General features: G+C 41.8%; 2 protein-coding genes across 5 annotated transcripts in view; one reads left to right on the top strand and one right to left on the bottom strand.

Annotated features, from left to right (window-relative positions):
* Positions 1 to 3,258: 3,258 nt before the first annotated feature.
* The window catches only part of usp2a (ubiquitin specific peptidase 2a), a 49,135-nt gene continuing 28,961 nt past the window's right edge, over positions 3,259 to 23,432 (top strand). For 2 of the 4 annotated variants that reach the window (XM_080025159.1, XM_080025156.1), the window contains exons 1-3: positions 5,148 to 5,255; positions 5,975 to 6,112; positions 16,289 to 17,144. In XM_080025159.1, the coding sequence (XP_079881285.1) occupies positions 16,356 to 17,144 (789 nt within the window). In that variant the 5' untranslated portion in view covers positions 5,148 to 5,255; positions 5,975 to 6,112; positions 16,289 to 16,355. Of the gene's footprint in view, positions 3,382 to 5,136; positions 5,256 to 5,974; positions 6,113 to 16,288; positions 17,145 to 23,432 lie in introns of those variants that run through there. The other 2 variants (XM_080025157.1, XM_080025158.1) reach the window with 2 other exon arrangements.
* LOC307271255 (carbohydrate sulfotransferase 8-like) lies at positions 22,838 to 23,386 on the bottom strand (the record flags this gene model as incomplete). Its single annotated transcript, XM_080053665.1, is given in 2 exon segments — positions 22,838 to 23,098; positions 23,102 to 23,386. Coding segments are annotated over 2 exon segments (546 nt in total).

Raw genomic sequence — 23,432 nt, 5'->3', positions numbered from 1 at the left:
CTTTTTATTTTTATTTCTACATTTCTTAGTGAGATTTTGAGCTGCACAGTAGCAGAGTTGTGCTATCCCTTTGTTATTGTTTCCTCCTGTTCCATGTATTTGGGCTAAGCATTCTGCTGACTATAGCTTAATACTAATTTGTAGTGTATGTAGTGGTGTGGTATCAATCTTCTTTTCCAACTCCCTGCCAGACAGCAAATAAACCGAAAATATCAAACTCTCATGTGGCACATATTTTTTATTCAAACGGAGGAAATCATTAAATGAAGTAGTCAAAGGACGATACATTTTTCTTTGAAATTCAAGTACAACCAATCACCTTCCTCCTCTATGCTCCAATAGTGTGGTCTGCTCATAGAAAATGGAAATTGAGGGGGGTGCCTTTAGCTCAGTTGGTAAGGCGTCCCCCTCCCGGGCCGGGCCCAGCAGCAGACCCGGGTTCGACTCCCACCCGTGGTCGTTCTCTGCATGTCACTCCCCTCTCTGCCCCATTTCACCTCTGTCTCTCTGCACTATCAAATAAAGCATAAAAATGCCCAAAAAATATCTTTAAAAAAAAAAAGAAAATGGAAATTGAGTTGAACTGCTGCACAACCACTGTGATACATCTGATATGAGAGGAGACTTTTTGTCAAAAACACTCCTCTTTTAGATTAGGACTAGCATGCACTGAAAAGCTCCATATTTTCCTTTGCTAAATTAAATACTCATCACATAATGCTAACCGAATAGATACTTGCTAATCTGGTTATATCTGCAAATAACACTGCTTGAGTCATCATCACCATCATCTCCTGCTGCTAAAAGTAGTGCACCAGAGCCAAGTGGCACTAGGAAGGCTATGTTTCTCTTTGATTATACTGTGTTATAGATTTTGGTGTGCAGGTTTTTTCTCCCACCTCAGATTTATGCTGCAGTGTTTAAGCGAATCACTTCCCACAAATATATGTAACAAGGAAGGGACTACATAATCTGTGGAAATTAAATAATTTTTTTTTGTAAGAACGTATATGAAGTATCAAATGGAACAGAATAAGCCATCTTTCTTGTATTGATATATAAAGAGAAAGCTGCGTCACTGACTGGTATTAAATGGTCTCCCACCTCAATGTGTCACAATTTGTTTAATACATAGCAGCCTCGTAACCATGTCAGGGGTGTAGACATTGTTTCTTGGCACACAGATGTTCATAGCGCAGTACGATTGTATGACTCATTCAATTTGATGAAGATGCTCACACACTAGCATGAATGACTTCTTAAAGGTGTAGTCAGTGATTCTGGAGAGCGCCTATTATTAAAATCACTTTTGTCAAAATCAGTGAATATCTCCTCACGATACCTTTCTGTACTGTGTGTGCACTGGAAAAATCCAGTGTTAATACACATCCTAGGCTCTGTAAACAGGCATGTTGCTAGCCAACGGTGGACACCTTTGTTGACATATTTGTCTACATAACCTTGGCTGTGAATTAACACCATATTTTTTTTCAGCGCAGGCCGAACACAGTAAAGACAGCAGATCATGAGCAGATAATCATTGCTTTTCACAAGAGATTTTCACAACAAGCGTTCTCCAGAATGGCTGACTAAGCCTACCTTAAGTGGAACATGGAAATGAAAAAAAAAAAAAAAACTTGAGACATGATCTAGGTAAATATATTCTTAAAGGCCTAATGGACTTTGGAAGTGTAGAGAAACTAAACGTTGTGTTCAACCCAGAAATATGATAAAACGATGTAGCCTAATATCTTATAGTTCTTGAATGCTGTTTGTTAAGCAGTATTAAGGCTATTATGTTGGCTATATCAAACAAACAAATGTAGCCTAGCTGCACTGTGATAGCAACCAATAAACAACTAGGCCTATCGCTGTGATAGGTAATTTGATCACTTTTTGTTCCAAATTAAGTCTTTTCTATTTGATTATGAGCCTAATTACATTTATAAGTAATTGCCTAATACTAAAATTACAGTAGGCTATTTGGTGACAGATCCAGTTGCATTCAAAATTCAAACAAATACGGTTAAAATAAACTACCTATTTGAGGGGACTGTAATTCTTCTGTAGCCAATGCATTGTTCCCATCATTTTAGGCTACTTAATTTTTCAACATGTAGGCTACACTTATTGGGTGGAGTAGGCTTAAAGGGATAGTTCAGTATTTTTGAAGTGTGGTTGTATGGGGTAGGTACTTACTTAGGCATGATTAGTGTGTAAACGTATGGAGATGGGAGTGCAGTCATTTTAAGGAGTTTGAGGGAGGCATCACTGTACCAGAAGTCAGCCTTGTAGGCCTACTGTTGCAGAGGGGGCCAGAAGATTTGTTTTTCTCCACATAGGCCTATAAATGATAACCTAAAATCTAATTTTTTGTTCAATTGTATGCTAAATTGAGATTTTTTCACACAGCATTATTTGACGCCATTTATTTTTGTTTTCTTGTGTCTCTTGAATAATCTGCAGTAGATCTGAGTCGGACAGCCGGATAGTGGAGTGATACAAAACAAAGGGCTGTCTGGCGACAAGCTGTGGGAAAGATCTTAGTTTAGACTAGGCTATAGCCTATTAGCCTACAATTAACGGATAGTTAGGTTTTAGGTAGGCCTATGCATGTGGAGAAAAAAAGTTTTTCTTCTAGACCCATCTGCAACAATGCAAGGCTGACTTCTTTCAAAGTCTCCCCCAATGCCCAATCTCCTTATAGTGACTGCACTAGCCCATCTCAATAAGGTAGGCACATAGCCTACCCTACTACCCCATACAACCACACTTCATAAATCCTGAATAATCCCTCATTAACCTTGTAGGCCTATGTTTAGTAATAGCAGATTTCCCGCGGGAAGAATTTATATCTGGTTGTACTAACCACAAAGTTGAAGTCAAAATGAACAATTATTTGAAACAAGTAGCCGTCTTTCTATTTATTATTTATTTTATGTCTATGTGTGATTGCAGCATTTTCTTCAATGAAATCCACTCATGTTTACGTTCATCACCCTGGCGACGGTGTAGGAAGCGGTTCGCTGCCCTGGGCCTGTGTGGTGACGCTCACGGGGAGGTGTGAGCCAATCAGAAACAAGCTTTGTTGTCGGACTGACGTCAGATTTCAGGCGAACAGAACCGTTACTTGGTTGCTGAACAACTCTACTACAACTGCAAAGGAGGTAGGCTACAATACATTCCTGGACCACCAGCGAAGGCTTGATTAAAGATGCCCATAGCGGCGTCCTCTTCTTCTCAACACCATCGGCCATTCGCCATTGCAATTTAGGTAATGGTGTGAACAGCAGCGAACAACGAGCCGTAAGGATACTTTTTTTTGGGGTGGGGGGGGGCGTTTCGCTGCCCGTCTGCACCGGGATGATCTCCAACTGGGAGGTGAGTGAATGGCTGCAGTTAACTAGCTTACTCTAGCTAATTACCACAGGAGGAGCGCTCACCAAACTCCTTTAAAACTCTGACTGCCTTGCATGTCGGGAATGCATAGCCTACTACATTATAGTCTCCTTGCCAATCTCGCTTTATCACATTTTAGAAGGCATAATTAACCATTGTTATATTCGGCATAAAACAAGACTGCGGAACAGCCCTTTGGTTCTGTGCAATTGCACGTTGTACGGCAGGTACAAACACTTACTACGATGAGTTGTGTTCTGCGGGGAAAATACCAACTGAAAATACACTAAAAGTTAAGATTTTGTCGAATAAGTCTTGTTTAGTCTGACGGATACAGCTATGCCTATTGAAGAGCAATGGTGTCATAGCGAGTTTTAAGCTCCTATGTTTTCTCACAGGCTTTGTTTTTTTTACCCACGAAAAGTGCCTGGTTTGCAGATACTCAGTGCCACAATTTACTCCCACATTCCAGACTAGCTAAGCGCGGCGGTGGTCACTGTGTTAACTGGTGTGTACACAACACAGCGCTGCTGGCCTGCCTTGTAGCTTAAACCATAACGTTACTTGTGTTAGCTAGTAGTAGCAAGATATTAAGCAACCGACGCGGGAGGTTTACACGGGTTGCATTGCTCGCGCGAGCTGGCCGTTTAGCGTTGTATTAACGTTGTACATCGCTAACGTTATCTCCCAGCACTGGGGACTACTATGAGGGACGCTAAGTTTTTTCAGCCTCCTCTCTCTCCCCGCCCCCCTCTTGGGACAGACATTGCTCTGTCAAACCTGCCCCACTCCCATTACCGAGCTACACTGCTGGGCTCTCTGAATGCTTAGAATCTAAGCCGTCACGTGTGTCGTTACGATGAGTCTTTTCCAAATACATAGATAACTACCTAAAAAATCAATGTGTTCAGGGATTATTATACAATGCAAACGGCCCACACTGCAGTGCATCGACCTCTTTATATGTCCACGGCATCGACCGCGGCTCCTGTGCCAGCGTCGTCCCACTGTCATGTAATGGTAATGCTATACCCCTCACAGAGACCGGCCGGCGGCCACCACAGTAGCCTACTACGTCCGTCTTTTTCCATGGTCTTGCACACACACATACGTCAACAGTCTTCCTGCGCTAGAAACTCAATTTATCTGGTCATTTAGGACACATTTGTCTGTTTTTCTTACACATTTAGGCCTATTGTAACTGGCCAAAATAAGAAAGGCAAGGTAGAATATGAATTTAACCTTGAAAATAACTTAATTCATAAAGCTTGTGCTGTCAATTCAAATCCACGAGAAATTTAAAAATTATACTTGATTTTAGAGCGACTGGGGAACGTCATACAAATGACTTTGACAGCCTGGGCTGTACACAGTTATCTGTGCCGTTTGCTATGCAGTGGCACTATTAATGGAGGAACGCTGAGGTGCCTGCAGATGAATGATGATCCATTCCATGCAGTGCCAGTGAGTCTTGCGACTCTCACCCCAAGATTTTAATTTCTGTGAAAGCAGCCAATCGGCATGGCCCAGGCAGGGAGCTGGACCCTGGTGCTTACCTAGCAGCGTGGCTTTATCCAAACCCCTTATATTAATGCTAGTCCTTTAAGAGCAAATTGGAATGCCACTGAGTGTTGTTGTTGAGTGACCTGCAGAGGTCATAGGCATCTGCTATATTTACCAGCTCTGTAACATGATCTGTGGCATTCTGGATGGCTGTGCTCATACTATCCGCTCACACTCTGGGGCCTGCAGCCTCCCAAGTAGCACCCCATTGCTTTCTGTGTAACGGCCCGTCCGCTAAGAAACAACAAGGGTGAGCCTCTTACCGAGCAACCTAACCAGCACTCTTCCTCCAGGTACCTGTTTGTCAGTTGAATGCATGCGGTGTAAGCTGTTTGTTCAGCTGAAAGAGACGGCCATAGACCACAGGGGATAGTGTTTCGAAAAAGTTGTGGATTCTTCTAGCACAAGTAGAAGAAGACCTGTGAACGGCTCTCCGGGGTAGGGTGTAGCACCGGTTGATATGTGTGAAGATTTGGAAAGTGAAAATGTGCGTCATGTGGCTATAGTTGTATGGGGCAAAGGATGAGCTTTGGAACAAGTGTAAGATGGGGTTAACCTATCAACTTTCTGTTTACCAGAGTTTTATAATTGAGCAACTTCTCTGGATTTCATAATACGAGCTGTAGGAGGCATCATCAATCTTTAACGGTTGGACATGAAATCTGGATAATGTTGACTCGGATTTACATCCCATAACTGATCAAGGATATGTTGATTTCTGCTGTCTTATACATATCTTATCTTATTGCCTATAGGAAGTATATTATTTCTCACATGGCTCTGTTTGCTATTCTTGGGAAGGGATTTTCCATAAAATAAGATAGTTTGATAGCAGACGTTTGTCAGCATGTGATCTAGTGATAGGCAGCGGAATGTATTTGCCTGTTTCAGATTACAACTATCTAAAATAAAAAAAAATTAAATCCACCTAGTTTATAATGTTGCCGTTTCACAATTTTGTTGTCCTGTTTGCTGAACGGTAAGTCATGTAACATGTCTGTGTTTTCCACAGGAGTGAACAGCGTCACAAAGCCTGCCTGTGTGTGTGTGTGTGTATTATGTGCACATCGTGGGTAGCAACAGTAGGATGAGCTGCCCAAGAGCCACCACAGTCTGCGGCGACTGACACACACTGCTACAAATACAGCAGGTAACACACACACACACACACACACACACACACACACACACACACATGTTGTCCCAATTGACAGCGTAAAAAAATAAAGTGTTTTCAAGTAGAAGTAGTTGACAGACAGTGCATTCCTGTTGTTGCCTGTAAGGGCAGAGTTTCACATCTCTGACTCTGATTGCCACTGACATTGACACCCGTTGCGTGGTTGAGAATGCGTCACAGCAGAATTGACCAGTCCCTCAGTTGAAAGAGAGGCTGAAAAAGTTATCAAAACAAGTCACGTCTTGTGTTTTATGTTTTATCAGCTTTAGCAGTGAGTCACAGAAATGACTAAACGTGGAAATGTGATGCTGCATGTCAGTTCCCTCTCGGTTTACAGCAGAACTGCCATGTAGACATTTGGTGGGTGATGCTAATAGGATCAGCCTGCACTGCTTAAAGTGTAACTGCACCCTTTTACTTGTGTTTTGAGATAGAAGCTGAATTAAATGACTCTGTTGTTAAGGAACACATATGCATGGTGTTAATATTGAAAAAAATTGCAATATGTTAAATATCGGTGCAACGCTACGTCATCACTTCCCCGCAAAGCCGGTCACGCTCTTTGTAGGGCCATGGCTGGTCCATGAGCTAATACTGTTATACCATCCCTCCAAGGATGTTATTTCAGGGGTTAACACCATTCACTTCTCCCGGCTGCTCACACACACACACACACACACACACACCATTCAGTGATGCCAATATCAGCGGGAAAACAACAATCAACAGTTTTGTTTGCAGGCACACTCATTATCACAGCTTTAGACATTACTGTCATGCAATGCATAAAGACCGACACGCATGTGAACAGGAGCCCAACACGCAGTAGACCCGCTTTTTACACAGCTACTAACTAAATTAAGAAATGAATTGAAACAAAATGATGGTTTAAGTTCGGTTTTATTGATTTAGAAACACTTTTATCGCTTACGGTACAAAAATGTTCGGCTATGGTCGGAACTTCCTCAATAGCAAGGGTAACTATGTAACTCTGTGGTCAAACCTAGTGAGTCTTTTCAGACATTAACCATGACTCCGAAGTTCTCTGCTCTTCAGATACATTCAAAGTCATGTTGAAAAAGTATTCCATTGTTTTTTTTCTTAGTTGTAAGCCTAACTGTTTGTCGACATCAGTGGATTGATATTAAAATATAGTGATGCAGCCACAACCATTTCATTCCTTGTATGTCAGAAGCAAATGTTTTAAGTGACCCTAAAGGTGACAGGGAGACAGTGGATACAAGCCAGAACTGGTCTAATGTTTAGTCAATGTTGATTTGTCAACAGCCTCTGTGCAGAGTTTTGGATCAGCTGGAGATGAAGTGCATAGCTAGACAATATTCCCTTAGTGAAGATATACAAGCTCCCACATATGGTAATCAGAATCTGCCTCAAAAATGAGGTGTCTGATTGATTATTGTGTCGGTAAAAGTAATTCCTGTTTTGTGACAGTTCAACGCACAGTATATATTCTGCCAGGTCAGCTAATAAATTGAGCCACTAGTTGCTTTAAGCCACTTCTGGGTATCTAATGCATCTCCCAGCATGACTTAACGGCAGAGATTGTTAGCTGTTAATATATGGCGTGTAATTGACCAGATAACTATGTCAATAAATAAAGGATTATGCCAGTCAGCTGCATGAGGCTAGAGCATCAATCACTGTAGCCTGTTAGATTATGTCCACTCTGAGGTCACTGCCAGTTTTATGGCCTCTCCCGTGAGTCACCAACAATAATGATGAATGCTGTTTGGCTCCACGTTTAGAAGTCATTTCCTGGTAGCAGAAAATGCAGTTCAGTATGAAAAATAAGCTTTGGATGGCATTCAAAAATCATTGATAGTTAATCACCTCTTTCTTTGCTTTTTATGAACCAGATGTTTTGGGGGGGGGGGATGGGCCACCTTGGCAAACTTTAATTTTATTTTTATTTTTTGCGCGTTTTTTGTGCGAAATAACAACAAAAGTCATCTATCTACAGTCTCTTTTCATATATATATACAGTATATACCGTATATCAGGTGCTATTTTATTAAATACAAATAAACACTTGTGTTATTTATGTAATTTATGTGCACGTAGTGTCTACTACTGCGTTGCGCTTAGCTCTCTCTTCTGCTCCGTTTTGTGAAGTGCGTGCCAGTATGCAAAGCAGTAAACCTAGGGGAAACACTGGAAGTTCATCTGACAGGTAGCTAGGGAAAGCTGGAGAACATTCAACTATGCCTTGTTAGAGTAGCCAAGTAGTTGAGCCTTAGTTTTAATACCAAGCAGCTAGGCAACCCAGTTGTACTGGGCAGAAAAAGGAGGGCATGGCGTCAGTGAGGCCCATCAGGAGTCTCTTATCTGCTCACATTTCAGAGTTTATTAATAGCCGCCTGTAAGACCAGGCCAAAGCCAGCACAGCTCAGAGACATTCTAATAGACCCCATGTTGATGTCTAACATTATAACATTATACCACACAACACTGTGCCCACCTTACTTTATTGTTTTTGTCGGTTGCCAAGGGTACTGCTACAGCTGTTTTGGTTTATTGTGGTGGTGGTTACTTACAATGTCCTATGTATTTTAATGTGTTTTAGAGAACTTATTTGTATAATCAGGCAAAAGTCTTTGAGGTATGTTTTCAAAGCATTGACAATTTAATTGAATCAAAATGCTCAAATGTAATTAAGGTCACCTATTATGCAAAATTCACTTTTTAAAATATTTTTTTAACATTGATATGGGTCCCCGGTATGACTAGAGACTCCCAAAGTATGCGAAAAAAACAAACCTCTCTCCTTTTCTCCACCTCCACCTTTCTGAAAACCTGTGTTCAAAGACCCTCTGTCAGATTTCTCACCCCTTATGATGTCACAAGTAGAGAAGCCACGCCCCCTCATTACCATCCTAATTTAGCACTTCCTCCACCTGTGATAAGCACAGCGCCCGGATATTCATGAATCTAAATAGCAGTCAGATTCAGTGCCAAAGTGACAGGCTCTAAAGTGCAGTGTTTCAGACAGAGCCTGGAAAGAGGTGATTCAGCCATGGCACTGTGAGAAATATAAAGGCGTTCTTTTGACACTACACCATGTAAACAGTTTCTAGTACAAACCCAAATTACACTTTCGAACCTGAAAATGAGCATAATACAGTATGTGACCTCATCAACACTTCCTCCTTAATATTTGTATGTGTAACGTCAAAGGGCTTGCACGTAGTGACGAACCAAACCTAAAGGTGCTGTGAGCGAAATGGTTCTTTTAGCTAACTTCCTGGGCAGTGTGGATACAATATGTATCTGCTCCATTGAAATACTGCACCGTACTGACTTTGGCTAACCTTATTTAACCCGTTAAGGCGGTTCAGCTGAACTTTTGGTATGTTATGAAAGAGACTAAAGTTTGACTGAAACTGATCTGACGCAATCACCTAGAAAAAAAAATTGGTAAGTAAAAGGTTAGTTTTTGGAACTACAGAAACACTCAATCCACAGAGTGAAGTTTCTTCCATCATGAATTAACTTTGGCTGGGTACAGACGCCAGATTGCAAAGTTTCATTTTGTTTCGTCATCAGTTTAACATCACAAAATTATTGTTAAATATGACCTTGAACTGGCCATGTTTAAAGTTTTGGTAAAAGATTCAAACTGTTGCTAAAATTGGGAAGCTGCTAGCTAGCTAGCTCTTTGCTAATAAGAAAGAGAGTGTGCACCCAAATACATTTTTCAACATTCACACATATGAGGGAAATGCTTGCACTGTAGGCTAACGGCTGTTACATACTCCGCGAGAAGAAAGAACAAAGTTCTCTGTGACAGAGCTGCAAGAAGTTCTTTCTGGTCTGACATTACATACTTCACGAGAACTCAAGTGCCGAACTCCTCACCGCGGCACACGTCACGCGTTGTTACCATGGTAACTGACTCGGTAGCGCCAGCTGATTTTCCTTATTTCTTTAAAACCGGCACTTCGCTTTCCTCATTGACTTCAGACTGACCAATCACACAATAGTTCAGACTGACCAATCACACAATAGTTCTCAGACAAGCTGCGAGAAGAAAGTTCGGCCCGGACGATGTGTCAAGAACAAGCTGCGAGAACAGCTAAACAAGAGCTGAGAGAACAAAATGACGTCATTTTCTTCTCGCAGCTCTGTCACCGAGAACTTTGTTCTTTCTTCTCGCGGAGTATGTAACAGCCTTAAAGGAGAGCAGGGCTGCAACACTAGCAGGCTGAGACATAACACAGTAGAGCGCAGCAAATCAGATTTCAGTCCACCTTATTTAGACACTTCTAGTGAGAGGTGTGGACAGGGCACACCCAAGGATTGGAGTGAAACAAATGGCTAATGGCTTTCAGATTATTAATCATTGCGCTCGCCTCAAAACTGCACTGTGACTGCTGTGATTGAGCTAGCCATTTACTGCAAGCATCTCTCCACACACTGACATATTGCACATAAACTCACACTGAGTCACCAGAGAGAATACATTCTGATGTTACGTTGTCAGCCCAGGGCACATGGCTTCATCACACACACACAGGCACACACACAAACACACACACACACACACACACACACACACACACACACACACACACACACACACACTCACACTCACACTCACACTCACACTCACACTCACACTCATAGCACTTCTGATTGGCTCTGCATTCTAGGCCGTCGGGCACCTGGGAGGACAATACAGTATGTACTGGAAGAGCAATGACTCACTGACTCAAACACAAGCACCCTTCAGCAAGATAATAGACCCAATGAAAATCTACAAGGGAATTTATGTACGTGAATTCAACTAGATTTAAAAAGTTCTTACAGATATTTTTTAATCAAAGACAGTTGAGCTCCAGTTTTATTAAGAGTTATAGATCATCATACCACATTGTATAACACACACACACACACATAGACATGAGGTCTTCAAACCTCTTATATCTCCCTTTTTGACGTACTTCTCTGTAGTTTAAGATCACAAGTTTAAGATCGTTTCTGGTTATTGTGAAAATGCAGGCCGCCATTGTAAATAATAACTCTTAATAAAGGTGAAATAAAAAAAATAAAAAAAATGTAAGTTCCTAGGTTGATGCAGGGGTGACACTAAACCGAAACATTAAAGTTATGGGCCAAAAAACTCAAGCGAAACATGTAATGTTGAGCTGGGGGGAACTGCAGGGTCGGTCCATTCAACAAAATGTTGAGTATCCCGCTCATTTTAATCCAATCAGGAGACAGAGCGTTATAAAGAGGCGGGTCTCTGTGCCTTTAAACGAGGAATTGCTGCTCTCCATCGCGGCGCTATCTGACGAAGACGGCTGTGTGTTCATGTGGTGCTGACGTAGGGACGAGGGAGGGGACTGCTAACAGTAGTCACTGACAGGAAGATAGCTAAAAGGACCATTTCACTTCTCCTTTAACCACTAGTTGCTAGTGTTTGGTTAGTTGGATTTCTTCTCTTTTTTTGTCTGTAAATTGCTCTTGAATGCATTTGCAGGTCGTGAAAGTGAAGTCTGTAAAGTTTGGTTCTGTGAAACCTGCCCTGTAAGTGAAACATCATCTGTCCAGCTCTTTGCCAAGGATTGCCAGCAGTCAGCTGCTTAGATCTTCTCACTCTCTACCACTCTGCTGACAGCTATCTTAATCCAGATTTAGTGTAGGATTTGCTGACCAACCATGTCTTTCATAGTAGTAGAATGATATATTTCTTGTCACTGTACTTTTTTTTTCTTCTTTAAAAAAACCTCTTTATTTAAAGTATTTTTATACTTGTTACAAAATACAAAGAACAAAGTGTGGGGCTCTACAGTTGAGTTTACATGATTCATAGTGTTAAAAGTCCTTTAATTATCCACTGACATTCACAATGAAGCATCGTCCATTTCATCTGATATAAAGACAGACTATTTCTCTCATTTTCTGAGGAAGACTTCTCCTTTAGATCTAAGAGAAAATTGATCTTAAATTTCCATTGTAAAGATCTCCTTGATTTTGATCCATTCACTGTTTAAGGCTTGGAGATTCAGGTTTGCACCATTTTTCATGTAATCACTTACAGGCAATAAACAATATTTTACAAATATTTATATTATATTTTTGGCAGAGCTTTTTTTCATGTACTTGTTATTTTCTGTTAGAAGTTAAGGAATACAAGCCATTAGGTGTAGCTGTGATAGTAAGTGTAAATTGGCTGTGGAATAAGCCCTGCTGCCACTTTTAAGTCCTTTATATGTGTAGCATGCAAAAAAATGCTGCTTGTTGCCATGGTAGCTATGGTAACTACTGGTTTGCACAACCTCAGGGGAGGCCGAAAATGCAGAGTAGCCGGAGTGCACGCGTGTGTGTTTGTAGTGTGTGTGTGTGTGTGTGTGTGTGTGTGTGTGTGTGTGTGTGTGTGTGTGTGTGTGGTATGTTGTTGTTACCGTGGAGACGTCTCCCCTCATAAAGCCAGTTTGCTATGGTCCTATCAATCCTGTGCCCACGTTGCATGGTGTTACTCCCACGGTGCAACTTTGCTGTTTGCACTTCACTGTCAGCAACTCGCCCACCAGGCTAGCCCAAGCTTGTTTCACCCATAGATAGTATATAATTCACCTCACTGCCCTGGGTCTTTGGCTGTGGGAATACAGAGAGGTGCCTTTAGGACATAATCATGGGCTGTGGTTTGTTGTTGAGTTCCAAAATATGATACAGCCTTAACGAAATGCAGGAAAAACCAGAGACCTCCATTACAAAATAATTTGTCTATGCGGTTCAGGACTGGGTATATTGTGGAGCTGTTGCTCTAATGAAAGCCTATGTTCTTACAGTGGGTCTTACTGACAGTTTGGTCAGAGAAAACACAACTGGTGGTGCTGCGGATCATCCAGGATTGTCACTGTGATTTCACTCGATCTTTGTGTGTTTAATGGGGGTGATGAGTCACACAATGAAGCTTTGAGCCAGCGGGGTGAGAAGGATGTGCTGGTCTAACTGGCTGCAGCCCTGTTATGAGTGACTGTAATGGGCAGTGATGAATTTGTTTTGCCTCAGTCAAAGTAGCGTAAAGGCTTCTGTAATGATAATTTGCAAGTGTTCCCTCTGCACTGCATTGACAATGTGCAAATCAAAAAATTCACTGAATAGGTCCTAGTTGCAAACTCGGTTAACCTGTTCATCAGGACTGTGTAGGTGGGTTTTGTGGGTTGCTAACAAACAAACAACAACATTTTGATTTAAATATTGCTAAATCCTGATTGGTGCTTAAAAGTAGTTAAAGCTGGGGTATGTGATTTCTGATTGGTAAAAATTAACATGAGCTGTACACTCTGACCAATCAGAGCGAGGCTCCGATTCTCTGTTCTTATTGGCTGTTTGGGACTGTCCATTCACTTTGGCACGACTTTGTTGGTGTAGAGCGTGTCAGGGAGGGACCAAAGAGAATAAGTGGGGCGCTTGAGGTATTTGGATTCGAATCTCTATCCCAACTGCCATTTTCTCCCCAAATCCTCCACCCCAGCTTTAAGTAATGGCCCCTTTTTCCATCTGAGCCTCATCTACCTGAACCAATGTAATTAGAAGAGACGGAAAAAGAAAGAAAAATTTATCTATAATGTGAAATAAATACAAACGTGGTTAAGTGTGTTGAACCACGTCAATCATAGTAGGAGCTCAAGGCTTAAAGCTAAGTGATCACATCACTGGTCATTGTGCTTCGGTTCAGTTTGGGATGTTTAAGTTCGGTTCCATACAAAACGACTTGCTGTTCAAAAGATGATATAGCTTTGCAACCATTCAATGAACTAAAATGCTGTAGTGTGTGTGTCACAGCTGAGCTCACAGTTGACTGAAGGTGCCTATCATTTACCAGTGAGTGGAGCTAAAATGCAGAGTTTAAATATTAAAGATTTGTTCAGTCTTCAGTGTGACTCAGTCTTCATAGTGTTCAGTGTGACTCAGGTGTTGAAATCACTAAACTTGGCCAAGTGAATAGGAATACATCCAGATCCAGTCTTGATCTGATCAGAAAAATATGGCTGATAGGATGAGAGTGTCTTATGTTTTACTGTTGTCATGTGCATCACAGTGCCAAGAACTAAAATAACCCGTCCAAACATCACTGCTGCCAAATGATAGAAACAAACCCGGTAGCCTGCATCCACCAAGCATGCCTTTAGCTGCTTGGTGCCGTTAGCCTGGCTGGCTTAGCAGGCAGCACTCAACTGAATGACCACGGCCGCCTGAGCCGCCTCTTTGGTTGATGCCAGCAGTGTGTGTGTTGGGCCCGTCTCCAGCACGCTGCCTGTCTGCCCACACCAGATCCATATGCTGAATTATTGATAGAACAGTAGTCACAGAGAGAGGGAGAGAGAGAGAGAGAAGCAGAGGGAGAGAGAGAGAGAGAGAGCCAGAAGGAAGGGAAATTGCACTGAGGAGAAGTAGATGCACTCTGAGAGAAGGCAGGCTGCCGAGAAGGAATGGAGGGAGCCCTAGCTGAGAGAGAGAGTCCGACAGATTAAAGAAATCGGAGCCTGACTCACTGAACTCAACACGGATCAGCAACACTAGATACTTTTATTTATTCAGACGGCGCTGTGCATGTGAACAAGAGCCTGTCTCTGCCTGGGCCAACGTTAGGAACACACTGTAGCCGGGCTGGACGCTCCCATTATAGCCTCTGGAGACACACACTCTCCTGGATGCAGAATAAAGGGCTGGACTAGTGCCCTGAAAGAGAAGGGGGATTTGCAGAAGTTTTTTTTTTTTTAAGTGAGCGGGATTTAAAGCCCAGTAGAAGGTCCCGTGCCATCCTTTCAGCATTTATGTTATGCCTAAATGGTATATCAGAGAGCACGCTAGCTATTGCTAATTGTGTCACTGCGGATTGTATATCATGCTCCTCTGAGTATGTGATATGTGGCGTTTGGCTAACTTTAAGCCCGGGTAACCAGCCTGCTCTGTAAATGCAGCACAGAGCATACAGTCCTTGTTTTTTATGTCAGTGGGTCATAGATAGACACAAGCCCTTAGGTTTCACATTTTATATGTTCCAGTCTGGGGGGATATAAGGCACAATGAAACTATACAGTATATGATTCAAATAACCACTTGATTACTGCTCCATTTAAACCATCAAATAGCAGAATGAGCAGCAGCAGAAAAAAAACATACATACATACACACATACATAGCTGTTTATCAAAAGATGTCAGTTCTTTCAGCCCCTTCTAAAACATTAAAACATTATAATATTTTAATATTTCACAGCTAATTCCCCTCTTGTTCTTCATTGATATTTGTTGGCCCTGTTATTACAGACATAAACATTTATATTTCTGTTACTATGCCATCGAATGTCATTGTCAATCATGTTCTTGGCGTACAGCATGTGATAGAGTGCACTGCTGTAATAAAACTTCTACACATCGGGGATTTTAACGTTGGAAAAAGCTCCAATATCTCTGTGGGCTAATGCAGTGGAGACATTTCAGAGCCATTTGCACCTACTGCTGCATTACAGGCCAGGCAGAAATGACTCACTCTGAGAGATTATCCAATAAATGATCTAAATAATGGAAGAGAATCCCAGGAAAAACACACATCCTAAAACGACTATAGCATGCTTTGAAAATGGGTTGCAGTAATGTAAAGGAAATGTGATTTGTATTGAATTGATATTATGTCAAATAGCAGGAAGTTTCACGGTCAGTGATGCACATTTTTAAATGCCTTTAAAACCAGATTATCAGTGATCCTGGAGACCGCTTATTGTCAAACCACTTTTTTGTCAAAATCAGTGGCTCTCTCCTCTCTCCTCTATCTGTACTGTGTTTGCACTGAAAACAAATCCCAGTGTTACACAGCCCAGGCTCTGTAAATGGGCATCTTGCTAGCTACAGGGCCCCTTTGTGTACCCGTTAACAGAGTACGGACAGGTATGGGGTCGTGAGGAGATTCACTGATTATGACAACAAGCGTTCTCCAGAGTAGCTGACTCCACCTTTTATAGCTTAGTGAAGCAAGGATAAATGCTGTCCTAACTGCTGGCCCACATTGTTTCTGTAGTGTAAGTAGTGATTGGATTGTTGCTGATGAACTAATACAGTCTCTTTGCTGTGTGTGTGTGTGTGTGTGTGTGTGCGTGCGTGCATGCGTGTGCGTGTGCAGTCGATGCAGTCTTCCAGAGGCTCTCCCTCCCTGTGGCTGAGAAGAACCCAGCAGCAGCAGCAGCAGCATGTCCCGCGTGTCCTCCACCGCCAAGCGATACGCTGGCCCCTCCTCCTACAGCAGCCACTACAGCTCCTACGGCTCATCCCTGAGCCCGGGCCTGAGCTCCTACAGTGAGCGGGACAGGCTGTCCTCCTACAAGTCCCCCACCTCCTCCACCTCCACCTCAGGGTACTCCTCCTCCAGCTACCTGGGCAGCTCGGCCCTCCGCAGCCGTAACTACAGCACCACCTCAGACCTGGACCGGGGCAGAACCATCCCACGCACGGACATCCTGGGAAGCAGCAGCATTAGCAGCCGCCGGAGCGAAAGCCTCAGCAGAACCCCCATCAAGTCCTATGGAAGCTCTGGGCTGAGCGGGGGGTCGGCCTACTCCAGCTACGGCTCCTACTCTTCGTCCTCAGCCCACTCCAGCTACCTCCCCTCTTCAGCGGCGGCCTCCTCCTCCAGCTATTCACTCACCCGACGGAGGTCTGCGTCCCAGAGTGACTTGAGCAGAGACCTGGCCTCTCTGGGGCTGAGTGAAGCCTCCTCTTCCTCCAGCCCCTCTTCTTCTTCCAGCAGTGCCCTGCGAAGCTACCGCAGCCGTGCAAGCGATGTGGCCAGCTCGTATGGCACCAGCTCCCGCTCGGCCTACTCCACAGGCCTGTCGCGGAGCTCCACTCAGGAGGCCCTCTCACGCAGCTACACCCAGGAGGCCTTAAGCAGCAGCAGCAGCAGCAGCAAAGCCTACAGCTCTTCTTCATGGGAGCCAAGCAGTACCAGGCTGACCGAATCGCCAGCCAGGGACTCCCCGGTAAGACAATGTCCAATCATTTCTCTCACATGCTAGGCTTGAAGCTTGCTGCTTTAACATGGGGGGACTACTCCAGAGAGGATCCATATCAATAGGCTGAGTAAGGCATACTGGAGTCATAGCTGCTGAGAGTACTGGCCTTCTACCAAATGGGGGCACTATTGCTCAAATGAATTCCAATAATATACCAGACATGTTACACTCTCTCACAATCCTTTAACATGTTGGTGACAGTTTGAGCTGTTCAGTCAAACCGACAGTTACTATACAATGTGTCTATTTTTTTTCTAACATAATAGGAAACCTGCAAACCGGGGGGTCATTATTCCAATGTATACAAGTGGTTCAATGGTTGATGTGAAAAAAGAGGTTTTAGCATGGATACCTGAGCCCTTGTTAGCCAGCAGTTAGCTAGCTTACACCTCTCACAAGGCGGCTATGATGATGAGCTGGGTCTGCTGCCTCCTCTCTAAGCCCAGTATTATTGACCTGAGCTTCCTCTAAGCAGGTCACAAAGCACATCTTACTGACCCATTTCCCCTGTGGATTACTCACAACAACCACTTACATGAGTGGGGGAGGGCGGAGAGAGTGGATCCTAGAGAGAGTGAAAAAGAAAATGATAGAGAATCGGTGGTGAATCTTACCTTGAAAGTGCTTTTCAGTGCATTACAATTACTGTATATATTTAAAATACGCCCAATCATTTTTTGTGTGCAACCATTCAGAAACATCACTTACAATAGGATTTTCCATTCACTAAAATATAATGAATGGGGTTCCAAACGTTCCATTTAAATTGAGTCGTATTGCACACTGTGTTCATTATAATACAATGGTATAGTGATAAAACATTTTTTAATTAAGATAAGGGGATTCTCAGATGAACTTATAATGTACTTTGAATGTATCAGAATGCTTGATGAGGGACACTTTCAGTAAAAGCCTGTAGTTCTTAGTCACCTCTCCTATTAATTATATATTATTAATATGTCCATGAGTCAGATTGAAGTGATGAGTATGATCCACCTACTTGTACAACAGCACAATGCACAGGATTGGTCACCACATTACAAAGAAGGTCCGTTCTCTTTTTGAAGATTTTAATTATTCTTCCAATCAATTTACAATTTGGTTGTTCCAGCTTCTCCTTTCTGGGATTTGGTGATTTTCTCAGTTTTTGCATCATTTGCAACACCTCAGCTGCAGTGCCACAGACTGATCGTCTCCATGCCACATTAATGCAACAATTCATGCAAAATAAGAACCCAGACCAGGTATTGAGTGGATGAATGAACATACTTTTCAAAATGTAGACATTTCTGTATTATAAATCCTTTTATTGATTGGCCTTATGGAATATTCTAATATTTTACATGCTGGATTTCTGATTTTCCTGAGCTGTAAGCCGGAATCCTGAAAAGTTAAACAACAAATGCCTGAATATGATACTTAATGTGTAATACATCTAGACTATATGGAACTTTCACTTTTTGAATTAAATGAAAATCAAGCTTTTCCATGATATTCTAATAATATGAGATGTAGGTAGGTTGAAAGGGGGCTCCGCTTAACTGACTATTATGTGAGGTCACCGGACACAATGTCCTAATCAGAGTGTATGTGCAAACCTACACAGTCTGGAGGAGAGGCTCAATCAGATAACGGAATTAAAATCTTCCCTGTGTGGGTTAACCATGGAAGTGCAGGGCTTTAAACAAAACACACATCTGAAAACACTGCATTATCAGCACACACCAAAAGGATTTATGTTCAGTGATGTAGGCCTTGCACAATGCTTTGCTACTGGCATGACCTAGCTGTATACGTACACTTGTATGACTCCAGCGTATAAAATAAGGGAGCTTAAAGTAAGTCAACTAACCGGTCTTGTGGAGTGGCTGTCTGCTATAAAGAGGTATACTTGAAAAAATAGATCATGCTGCACATTTTGTAATCAGTCAGGTTTGACACATTACACATGTTCTGGGCTCTTCTGAGTCAAATAAATAGGTCACATTATCACCATGAGGCTGCTTAGAGGGGTTGTTGTGTAGCAGCCAATAATGTAATACGTTATCATTTTACATTTTTGTGTACGTAATGAAAGCCAACACTGTAGTAACTTGCCAATAAACATAATACAGTTCCTGAACCAATAGGGACATAACTTTTTGCCGGTAAGGTAGAGTAGAGTTGTTAGTGTGGTCAGGTCTTGAAGCAGGTATTTGAAAGAGGCAATAGTAAGGAAATGTGATACTTTATAGCCATTATATCAAGGTTAAATACATTAAAAAAGTATACATTATTGGCTCCAGTTAGTACATTTTTAAAGTATTTTTAAAAACAGACCGATAATGTAACAACCAGTCAGTAATGTACCGGTAATAAATCATTACATTATTTGCAAAAAGATATTACGTTATTGAATGTTGTTACATTATTGTCTTTTACTCAATTAAAAGCTGAACAATTATTACATTATTGACAGTTGCTACAGTTGTACTAAAAGGAGAATTGAAACACGGGATAATAGAATTCCTTGTTGCTTGCTAATTGTATTGTGTGCTATGAGCCTACAGCTCATATGTGGTACTCGTGGAGACTTTTGGATATGCCTTTTAACCAGGGACCATGAGCTAATGTCCCTGTATCAGAATCAGTTCAGATTAGTACTCATAGTACCTTATTCAACTATGACTGACCTTTTCATGCAGTGGAAAAGGCAAGCTTGAGCTTGACTTTTATTCTCATTAAACCTATCATGTAATCAACACCTGGCTGGCCATCATGCACAGACTGAGGAGTACAGGTCTAACTGGATGTGACCAGCTGGGCTATTTGGACTGTTAATAACTCCAGGCCTCTGGTGCTCCAGGCACATTTAATCACTCTCTTCCCCCAGCATTTGATGTTTCCATTCTTATGCTAAGCTAACATAATCTACTCATCTAACTCAACCCCAGTTTGATTTGCATTTGATTGTATGGATATTCTGCATGGTTGCACATGTACACATACATTCAATTATTTCCATAATTGATACGTTTAGTCATTATTTGTTTAATATATCAATGATTCACTATCAGTGAAACTCCAAGAAGACTTTGAGGTGCTTTTTCATTTGTCTCTGCTGCTGTGCGCAATATTGTGTCACAGGCAGGCCCCCCCACCCAAATGGCTGGGCCCCTGAGAAGGGCCCCTTTTACTCATGCTTTACTCCTTTATCAATGTGTGTGCGTGCACTCATCCCTAAATAAACACATACATGTATTTGAAGAGAGACTCACTATCTTGTCAAAAACTAGATTTATTTTTGACACAAAGTCCATGATTTACAAAAACTATTTGAAATATAGACTCACAGGACCACAGCACACTATTCCACTTTGCGTCAGTCCATCTCAGATGAGCCCAGGCACAGAGAAGTCTGCAGCATTTGTGGATGTTGTTGATACAGTATGGCTTTCATTTTGCATGGTAGTATTATCTTGCATTAGAGGATGTAGCGACAAATTGTGTTTACTGTGATGGAAATTCTGGGGTTGGGGTGATTTGTGCCAAAGGGCCTATGTGAGTTATAAGTAAGTAAGTAAGTAAAATATATTTATGAAAGCACATTTATGACAGTTTGCACTGTCCAAAGTGCTGTACATAGTGCATTCAGTAGATAAACAATGAAGGTAAAATAACAATAACAAAAATAAAAGACATAAAGCTCATAGATCCACAAATATAAACAAAGATAGTAGTGCAGAGGTAAGATAATTAATGGGGAGGAAAAACCAGGGTGTAAAGATGGGTTTTGAGCCTTGATTTAAAGGCAGAAATGGAGGGGGAATCACATTTGTCAGGTGGCAGTCACAAGCACGGAGCAACTAGTGCGAAGTACATTTCTGAGAGTTGTGCCAGTGGCATGGCTGTATGTGCTGGTCACCAAAAAGAAAGTCTACAGTAGCTCAGAAGAGACTGACATCTCCACGCCACTTAACGACACCACTGATGAGAGTTCAGATGGCCAGAAAGATGATAATGGTGACTTTGTCATCGTGAGCTTTGCAGGCAAAACCACCTAGATCTGCTAGGCCTTGTTTAAGAAAATTGACCTTCAATCTTTGTAAAATATTTACTTCATTTACTTTAAATAAACCTTAAATAAGTAATTGTCTTGTGGATTTGTCTTGCATTACAGTTTATGAGATATACATCAATGGCACAATTTACCCCATAGTATTCTCTCTTGTGGCACAACTTACACCACACCGGGGGCAAGTTGTGCCACAAGACAACTTTTTTTCCGAAAACTATATTTCTTAAACAGTTTATTCCAGATCCAAAGTTTTTATTGCCAGGGATGCACAACATCCTGAAATATATGTACATATTTGAGTTGGAGACATAACTGTCAAGGCCTCACTTTAAAATCACTTTGAGTAAAAAGTTGCACAACTTAGGCCACTCTCCCCTAGTAGACTTTCATTGGCCACAATGATGATCAAAAGTAATGCAATAGACGTTTTTTCCATTGATTGACTATAAGTGCGGTAGAACCTGAGCTGACCCTAAACAAAGCATTGCAAAATACAACACACTTTACTAACAAACCTCATACAATCACCATAAATAGTTATACCACCAAAATTCGTTAACATGTACGTCAAAAAGCACAACTCCTCTGTGCCTTCGCACGTAAATATGTTGTGTCAGATAGCCTCTCCGTTACGTTTCAAACATGGACCAATTACAATCAAAATTTCACCAGACATTTGTGCAGTTAACGACATTACACCGGCTAAGCCAGTGGTTCTCAATTATTTTCTGTCATGCCCCCCCTAGGGGACAGAAATTTTTTCGCACCCCCCCCCTAAATTGAAATACTATTGAGAACCTGCTAATATTTATTTATTTATCTGTACAAAACCACTGTATGAGTTTATGGCACGAGCATTCTGCATACAATCACCTTATTATCAAATTAGATAACAAAAAATAGCTGAGATAACTTCTGCAGCAAAAAAAATCTAAGTTCAGTTTATTAGCTCAATTTGTAACATTTAAACAAGACTGCTCAGTCTGTGTGAATCTCAGGACAGAGAAACAAGAGCAAAAGATTCACTGAAAAAAAAATTAAACTGTAAACATAGTTAAGGTGGTGTTTTTTTTTATTATTATAGGCCAATAGGCCTTCTGTGATGTGATAACCAATAATTCATTAATTAGTTATTATTAGTCTACTTGCTTGATTTATTTTTAAATTGCCTACAGAGACACTTGGAGACACATGCGGACATTTATTTACTTCAAATCGTGGCCTTTCGCGCGGATATGACCATACATAAGCACACATCGCGCTCGCTAGCACTTTTTTTTTTTTTTTTGGTCAGTTGGAAATCAAGGCAGCCCGCGCCCCCCCTGACAACTCACGGCACCCCCCCAGGGGGGCGCGCCCCACCATTTGAGAAGCACTGGGCTAAGCTGTGGAACCTATGTTAAATCCCACCCATTTCGTGCCTATCTTGAAAAAAAAGTAACGTTTATTTTCAAATAGTAATTGCCTGACAGGAGGCCATATTTTAAAGTCTGTTTGTCAAAGCTTGCTTTCTGATGCTTGGATGCGATGATCCACATGAGAATTGGCCGATTGTTAGTTTCAAGGTAGAGATTTAGAAGTAGTGGAAGTGTCTGATTTTCAGTTAAAACAAATCGTTAAAAGGCTTGGAGTAGTTGAACATCAGATAGTCTAAGTAGTAGAAGTCATAGAGTCGCTGTCTCTCCGCCCAGCTGATCTCTGAAAATAATTTTTCTGTTATATCAAAAGTGGTCTTTTTGTCAGATGGGTTTCTATCTTTAAAACTGGGCAACATGATGTTGGGAGGCGCCCCAACCACTTTCAGGACAAAGTTGGACTCTTCCTCCATGTTCTCAAACTTGGCGATGAAGTCGTAGTCTATAAGTCAAGGGCTGCAGAAGTTGTTCACCAGGTTCCAGTGGATGTCCAATCCACCTGGAACCGGCCGGTTGTCATCGAGCAGGAACTTAATAAACTCCTTGAACATGAGCCCGTCACCTGTCTTCAGGGCTTCCTGGGATGGGTTATCTCTGTAGTTGGAGATGAGGGGTATCCCATATCTGCGATGGTAGTCAGGCTCCGGATTATTAAACTTGTCCCTGAAAGCTGACAACGTTCTCTCAAAGGGCTCTCTGACAAAGATGACTTTGGTGTATGTCTTTAGACGGTGCATGATTTCCCCATGGTTAAAACTCTTAAGAGTTCTGAGATAACTGGAA

Source organism: Ammodytes marinus (genome assembly GCF_949987685.1).
Source record: "Ammodytes marinus genome assembly, chromosome: 3".
In the NCBI taxonomy this organism is placed as follows: Eukaryota; Metazoa; Chordata; class Actinopteri; order Uranoscopiformes; family Ammodytidae; genus Ammodytes; species Ammodytes marinus.
The sequence above is the reverse complement of the archived record's forward strand: the minus strand, read 5'-3'. Positions and strand labels throughout refer to the sequence as shown.